At 31.5% G+C, this 8552-nt stretch overlaps 1 protein-coding gene across 1 annotated transcript; it reads left to right on the top strand.

Annotated features, from left to right (window-relative positions):
- The first annotated feature begins 7 nt into the window (after positions 1–7).
- LOC125058572 (putative glycerol kinase 5) lies at positions 8–8178 on the top strand. The gene is made up of 11 exons (XM_047662684.1): positions 8–467; positions 1114–1207; positions 1297–1466; positions 2340–2429; positions 2904–3018; positions 3937–4139; positions 4532–4763; positions 5035–5129; positions 5759–5922; positions 6997–7130; positions 7562–8178. The coding sequence occupies exons 1-11, from the start codon at positions 366–368 to the stop codon at positions 7783–7785; spliced, it is 1623 nt and encodes a 540-aa protein (XP_047518640.1). The 5' UTR covers positions 8–365; the 3' UTR covers positions 7786–8178.
- Positions 8179–8552: the final 374 nt, after the last annotated feature.

Below are 8552 nucleotides of genomic sequence, written 5' to 3'. Positions count from 1 at the left end.
ACGCGGACGTGGACGTAGTACGTACGACTGGTCGCTGACAGCAAAAACTCGAATAATCACCGATTAGAAAATATTAGATATTTTCATATTCTGTGTAACTTATGCAAGTAAAGTTCAGTGTCCGTTGTCCACTATCCAGTATCCAGTGCCAAAAACAAATAATAGTTCAATTTAATAATTATAATAGAAATAATACAACAGTTATAGTAAAATTAATATTTTTACTGTTGTGTACAGCTTTTCCATGTGAAAATAGAATTAGTATTTTAATGCTGTTAAATATAAACATTGCGCAGTGAAATAAAATAAAATACCAATGTTTTTGTGTATTCTGTAAATTTCTGATCTTGCAATTTTCGGAAATAATGGAAGATAAATATATTCTCTCATTGGATATTGGAACTACAACCATACGAGCATTTATTTATAATTCTCGTACAGAAACTATAGCTAAGGCAGTTGATCATGTATGTATTTTTTTAAATAAAATAAATTTATATGAAACACATACTTAAATCAAATTATAATGCTTATAACACAGCTTAGGTTTCATGAAATCTCAGTGCACTTATAGTGATGCTGCTAAAGTTATTTAAGTCTAATGTTTAAATAACTTTATATCTTGTCATTAAAATAATATTTTTTTTCTATGAGGTAGTTATTTCATTATTTACTAGCTGTTCCCTGCTATGCTTCGCTGTGGCACATTGGGAATGAATGGTTGAGAAATGAGAAACAAAACAAATAAAACATTTCATATAAGTTTAATTTTGCAATACTTGTGGAGAAAAAATTAAAAATATATAATCAAAAAAAATAGATATAAACAATCCTTGGTGCTAAATATATTTATGATAAAATTTCAGTTGCATTGGTGTAGAACTTTTTGAGTTTTTGAAGCTAACACAAACCAACAACATTTTTATATATATATAGATTAGTTATTTTATTTATACAAACAAAATGCATGTCGCCATTGAGCACCCATCCTAATTTATAAATATTACAATATTGTATTTAATGCATTACATTCATTGGTGGTTTTATAAACTCTACTTATTTGGAGCTCTTAAATGATAGTCTGCAATATGTGACAGATGATAATATTTTCAGGTAATACTGCATTATCCAGAACCAGGCTATGTAGAGATTGATCCTGATGAATTATGGAACTCTGTTGTTGACGTCATTAATAAGGCTTTAAAAAGTATGTCTTACTCTTATTGTTTTTCTTAAAAAGTATAATATTTATGATACATGCCATTTTTAATTTAAAATTCAATTTCGCAAATTCAGGTGCCAAGTTAAATCCTAGACAAATAACTGCGATGGGAATTTCAACACAGCGGAGTACTTTTACAACATGGTCTAGAGTAACAGGAAGACCATTTCATAGATTCATCACATGGAAGGATTTAAGAGCCGATAAACTAGTTAAATATTGGAATAATTCATATTTGTGGAAGGTGTGTGTATAAAACATTCTTAAGTGTATATATAATCAGGCCATAAATTTAATTGTCCTCACATGAATACTTCACGATAGATGTTACAATGTTGACTTTTTATTACCATAATTTTCTAATTATCTAGTGAAAGAAAAACATTTATGTAATCTTCAATACTAATAATTTAAATGCGAAGGTCAAAACTATTCCATAATGACAGACATAGTACACAAAAAGTTATAATGATCATCATTACAGGGTTAATTTCATAAAGTCTATCGCCAAAGAGTTTCCTGTATTTAATTTTTATTTTTTGTTGTATTTCAAAAAATAAGTTATGTGCTACGAGCAGCCTTCTTGCTTATCAATAATCTTTCTTTTCATCTTAAGATAAAACTTTTTAAAGATGAATGAATGGACTTATTGTAAATTTAGTTTTACTGATCCAGAATGTATTTAATTATTATTTATATTTTGTCACATCCCAACTCGCTTCACTGTCATGGACTGCCAAGATCTGTACAAAGTCCTTTTCCCAAATTTTCTAGTACCAACTCGTTTTTTTTAAAGACAATTCACACCAATTGACCTAGTCCCATGCTAAGCTGGTGAAGCTTGTGTTATGGGCACTAGGCAACGGATATACTCGTACATACATATTATAGATAGATAGGCATATAAATACATATTTAAACACCAAAGACCTAAGCACAACACCAAATGCTCAACACATTGATGGTCGTCTCAGCCGGGGATCAAACCCGGGACCCATGGATTCACAGTCAGGGGTACTAACCACTAGACCAATGAGTCGTCGCTAATAGGACAGTTTTATAATGCATTTGTATAATGCTTTGAAATCTCTTATGACTTATGTTGTTATTTTTTCAGTTTATAAAGGTTGGTGCTTATGTATTATATATGGTATCAAGAAGTAAAAGATTTAAGGCTGGAAGTGTTTTTAAATTTTCAAATAATCAGGTGAGGTTTTTCTATTGTAGCAAAATTAAAGCAACATCAAATATTTTTTAGTTCAGAAACTTAGAAGTTATTCTGAAAGGGAGCGTTCAAGTATTACGTTACAAATTTTGGGGGAGGGGTCGTTTTGTAAAACGTTACGATGTGGGGCGGGGATTGAATTACGGATTAATTAATATTATTGCTAATATTATTTTCGACTTTCCAGTACTTTACACCACATAATGGTAACTTTTAGGTATAAAGAGTCACTAGGTGGTCACGAAACGTTTTACTATACTTGGTTACAGTACTGTACTTAGGTACAGAAAAACGTTACGGCGCGATACACGGGGGTGGGGGTCCAATAATCTCCAGAAATTGCGTGACGTAATACTTGAACGCCTAGCATTGAAACTAAACAGTTTGTATTAGGCTTGTTGTAATTGTAACAATGTTAAATAATGCTCTATGTTTTTCAATAAAATTTATTTTTAGACTACTCTGCGACTCTATTGGGCTCTACTGAATGTACCCGAATTGAAAATTGCAATTGAGAAAAATGATGCAATGTTTGGCACATTAGATACATGGCTTTTATATAAAATGACAGGTAATATTATTATTTAAGATAAAATTTCTATATAGAACCTAATAATTAATAAAATAGATTTAAGTATTTGTATAAGTTATATCATGGTGGTAAATTCTGAAACAACTGGAAAAACATGTTTTTGTGCCATATAATTACCTGCAATGTTTAAATTATACAAAACTTGGCAGTTTTTCTTGAACTTTTTCAGTATACCATTTAACGAGAATTTTATAGTTAAGTATGTATAATTTAAATGAAGGCCAAATTTACCTGACTTTTAATTTTTTTTATGATACAGCATAAAAACCTACAACCCTTAATTTTCACTCCGCTAATATTAACCCCTATTTTTATTATAGTAGATATTTTTATTGAACTAAAAAATGTTTCAGTCAATTGAAAAAAAAATTAATTTGAATTTTTCAAATTAAACTTTTCGTTTGTGTCCAATTCAAATAAATATGTATATGTTTACGTAAAATTGTAAACACCGTTAGATTGTAATCTATCTCGCGAGATTATAAACTGTCGAAAGATTGTGAACCTCAACGAACTGCCTTCAATTTAACGTATTATTATTCGGTAGATTGTACTACACTAACTTAGTTATCATTCAAACTTCTTTGGTCAATTACAGATTAATTTTACTTCCCAACAATTTCATTTAACTACCGAATAATAATACGTTAAATTGTAAGCAGTTCGTTGAGGTTCACAATCTTTCGACAGTTTATAATCTCGCGAGATAGATTACAATCTAACGGTGTTTACAATTTTACGGTTACATATACACTATACAGTGAACTACTCTATTAAGTTAAATTAAAGTTTTCGTGCGGTGAGTGCGCTAGTTGGCGAACACTGGAAACAACAAACGCTGGCACTCCTTATCGCTTAGGAATTTCATTTGATTAATCCTTATCGCTTTAATTCCAGATAAGAAAATACACATGACTGATGTATCTTCAGCGTCAGCGACGGGTTTCTTCGACCCGTTCACTATGCAGTGGGCCGGGTGGGCCATGTCCATATTTGGAATATCATTTGACATGTTGCCCACAATTGTGGACACTGCAGGCAACCACTTTACCTGTACAGCGAAGGAGATATGGGGGCATGCTATACCCATCAAGAGTTGTGTGAGTGACCTTATGTGAATTATTGAATAAATTATGGAACATACTAACAAAACTATTATCTATGGCTTACGCAAGTACTACATGTTTAAATTTAGTTACTTGAATAATGGTTAATCATGTGATTTTAAAATTTAACTATAATATTAGCAACTATGTCTAATTTATGTTTCCACAACACGAACGAACATGGGTATTATATACCCACCTAGGGTATTACATATCCATGCAGGGCATTATATACCCGTTTATAAAATATGACAAAGGATTGTAATTGGTCAAAAAAGTTACGTATACGTGACGTCATCATACATAATGTGACAGAAAAGACGTAACCATAATTTTGAGATGGTTTAATAAAAACCTAAGTTTCCTGACTCAATAATTTCCTCCAGATAGCTGACCAAACAGCTTCCATGTGGGGCTCATGTTGCTTCGACGTTGGAGACGTGAAGCTAACGATGGGGACTGGGACATTCTTCAACATAAACACCGGTTCTTCGCCCCACGCCAGCGTGTCGGGGCTTTATCCTGTAGTGGGGTGGAGATTGGGGCAGGAATTGGTCTTCTCGGCGGAAGGGGCCAATAATGATACCGCTAGTATTATTAAATGGGCCCATAATTTGGGTAAGTTTTTGAGTTAGCAAGAATGTCAAATTTGACAGCTGACATTTTTTACAAAATGTATAACCCAACTCAGAAGAAAGGTTATCAATTTGACCTGTATGTATGTGTTCGCAATTTAATATTTGCGCTTACATATGCATGTATGTCCACAAATACATCGGAAACTAAATTCGAGATTTCGATAGTTTTTTGATACCTCATAAATTGGATTTTAGTTCTTACTTTTTTACCTATTCATAAGTTATTTTAATATTAATTGTCCCATTTCCAGGCCTATTCGAAAAACCAGAAGATACAGCTGACATAGCGATGTCTGTCCCGGATTCGGATGGTGTGTTCTTCATACCGGCTTTTAGTGGACTAGGGGTAAGAACAATTCAGAAGCTTAGTACAGAACAAACAGTCTAGAAATTTTTGAAGTTATACTTCTTTAGGCGCGTTATGAAAAATTGATGAGAGTGAAATTTTACGATGCGCGCGCACCGTGACACAAAATTAACAGAATGAAGTTGCGCACGGAAGATGCTACGGCGTTGGACATAATTTAAAAACAACATTCGAATAATAATATAATTTATATTACACTTAATGTAAGAGAATAATAATAAATAAACTTTATTGACTATTATGACTCCTTTTCCAGTCTTTGATTATTTAATTGTAATTAATTATTTGCATGCAATCAAAAACTATTTTTAAAAGAGCCAAAGAAGTGTAAATTCTTACGCGCGTACATAAGTACACTCACCCTTTTTTTTATATATGTCTATCTTTGACTAAGACAAAATAAGATATTATTTAATTTTTAAATTTTTCATTAGCAGAATAAACTTACGAATAAATAAATTATAAAGGGTAGAAATTCATTCGATAAATTTAAATCATTTTCGTATTGATTTATTTCGTAGTTTTTGCGCGTATATATCGCGTTAGTATTATATAATAATACTTAATTTTGTAATTTATGGATATAATTAAAATTTATTTATTTACAGCCCCCATACAACGATTGTACGGCGGCTTCAGGCTTTATAGGAATGAAGCCTTCGACAACCAAGGCGCATCTAGTACGAGCGGTTTTGGAGGCGATAGCCTTCCGTACGGCGCAGTTGTACGATTGTGTACGAAAGGAAACGAACTATACGTTCAATACTATACGGTATTTATTTTGTTCTATACATCTGAAAAATTTATCGATTTTTAGCTGACGCGGCAATCTTTTGTTATCTAAAGATCATTACGGTAATATTAGTAAATATTAAAAAATTGGGGTTAGTATTAGCGGGGCCGGATTTAGGTTTAACAATTATAGAGGCTTTGAAAAAAAATGTAGATAATCTAGATAAAATATTTAAAATTCCGACTAGAAAAATAAACAACTTTTTTATGATATACATATTTTTATGTTTGCTAAATACTAAAATAATTGGTTTCACAATAAATTATTGATTGAAAAACTTAACTGAGAAAAAAAGTCTATTTTATTTGGAAAATAATTTGGTCACTTCTTTGTTGTCTCGAGGCCTCCTATCCCGAGTATTAGAAGGGTGTACTTTAATGCCAACTTAAGATAAGATAAAAATCGCGTCATTAATAAATAATGGTTACCTTACCTAAAAATTTTATGAAAACAATCCGTTTCGGAGGTGTTTTGTTACAGATCGTCATGATCGTAGAACAATGTCGGATTTGAAAAAAAAACAAAATCAAGTTTTTATCATATTTGGATACTACATTGACTAAATATTACGGCTACATTAAAAAAAAATCCATGTATTTTAAATTTCAAATTAATCAGTCGGTAAAGTGACGTATTTGATAGAAACATGTGATTTTTCTAGAAAACTGTGTAATTTAATGTTATTATTTTTATTTCAAAACAAACCCTTTTGTTTACTTGTATGCCAATTTTCATAATAACATAATATGAATTAAATTAGTTATGACAAAAACTAACGTGATTATATTATTTTGAAATGGCTGCCCTGTAAAGTTTACTATTTGTCAGATCCGTCACTATTCTACGACTATGACGAGATATACATCAAAATGTTATATATATTTAATCTATAATAATTGTTTATTTGACTTATTTAGTTTTTAAAAGAAATTTATATGTTTATTATTCAATTAATAAACTTGTCAATTTCGAAGAATATTTCGTAAATAAATTTTGTATCATTCATTCACTATGGGCTGTATGTGTTAGTAAAGACAAATGAACATATTTTAGTATGGACGGTGGCGTGTCTAACAATGATTTCGTGGCCCAATTGGTAGCGGACCTCACAGGGCTCAAAGTGGAAAGACCGGTTGAAGTTGAAATGTCTTCGCTTGGATGTGCTCATTTAGTTGGACTCACTTTAGGTAAGAATTTATTCATTCTTTCATTCATTCATTTATTTAATTATTCATTCATTTGTTTGTTCGTTAATTCGTTCATTTATTTATTCATTCATTCATTTGTTAATTCATTCGATCGTTCATTTATTTATTCATTCGTTCATTTGTTAATTCATTCGATCGTTCATTTATGTATTCATTCGTTCATTTGTTAATTTGTTAATTCATTCGATCGCTCATGTATTCATTTGTTATTTTAAAGAGTATATAAATGTGTTTTTATATAGGTACTAAATGTATATTATGACATTTTGATTTTAAGTTACTATTTGTTAGGTTTTTTTTTGTTACGGAATTTCTTGATTCAGTCGCCGCGCTCAAAGCCCGCGATAAAATCTATGCAATAACTTTAAAAAAGTTAAATGTTTATATTTTTTTTCTTATTTATCTTTCAGGTATATTCAAATCGAAAGAGGAGCTTAAATCCCTCCGTAAAATAGGTACTGTATTTACACCACGTGCGCACGTCAAAAAATCGTACGACGTCACGATTTCCCGTTGGGAAAACGCCGTCAAACGGATGTGTGGATGGTATATAGACAATAAGTCGTCCCAAAATAGTATTTCCGATAGTTCTGTGACGCCCCAAAACAGCTTCAAGAATGGCAAGGCGAAATAGCATCGGTTTTTGTACCTATTTCTCAAGAGTTTACACGGACTCAGATGATATAGGGACAAATTTTATTTGTTGTTATATGTGTAAGGTATTATGGACTTTATGTCAAGTGAATAGAATCGATTTTGTGGTGGGATTAGTGTTTATACTAGCTGGGTCGTATTTTGTACTAGTTTTATAAGATTTAACATTTATATGAAATACAGTCGTATTTTTTCCCCTATACAATACCTCAATATACGAGTTTAATGTTTAATTCGGTCAGATTTAGGGGAGGGCAACCGGGGCTAGAGCCCCCACAAAAGAGGGGCGCCCACGATAGATTTCAGATTTTTTTCTATTACAATCTCTTAAAGTTGACAACATATGGCGTTATTTCAAATCTTCTTATACAAGGTTTTTCTTAAGTTTTCGATAAACTATCTAAAAACTACTTTGCCGGGCTGACTTGATAATAAATAAAGGATTAACCGTAGAGATACTGAATAACAGTAAAGCAATAAAGTTCAGAGTTGCAAACTAGATGGCGTTTGTGTCAACTATCAATAGACCAAAGATGTTCAGAAACGAGACTTACCGGACTCTCCCGAACGTCAAAAGCGTATCGGATTTTGACAAACTGGAGTCATAGGCCCGGTGTTTAGTAAAAAGTTATTTAAAATTACGCATAAGACTGTATTTCATCTAAATGTGTTATGATAACTATATTATGTTATGACATAATATAGTTGACGATATACACGAAAACATACGAAAAGTATCGTAAAAAT

This window comes from Pieris napi, chromosome 2 (genome assembly GCF_905475465.1).
Source record: "Pieris napi chromosome 2, ilPieNapi1.2, whole genome shotgun sequence".
Taxonomy (NCBI): Eukaryota; Metazoa; Arthropoda; class Insecta; order Lepidoptera; family Pieridae; genus Pieris; species Pieris napi.
Note: the sequence above shows the minus strand (reverse complement) of the source record. Positions and strands in the feature narration are given on the sequence as shown.

Excerpts from the sequence above, each read along its gene's own strand:
- LOC125058572 (XM_047662684.1), top strand. The coding sequence starts at position 366 with ATGGAAGATAAATATATTCTCTCATTGGATATTGGAACTACAACCATA. Across the intron at positions 468-1,113 it reads TAGCTAAGGCAGTTGATCAT|GTAATACTGCATTATCCAGA; the intron begins GTATGTATTTTT and ends TAATATTTTCAG. Across the intron at positions 1,467-2,339 it reads ATAATTCATATTTGTGGAAG|TTTATAAAGGTTGGTGCTTA; the intron begins GTGTGTGTATAA and ends TTATTTTTTCAG.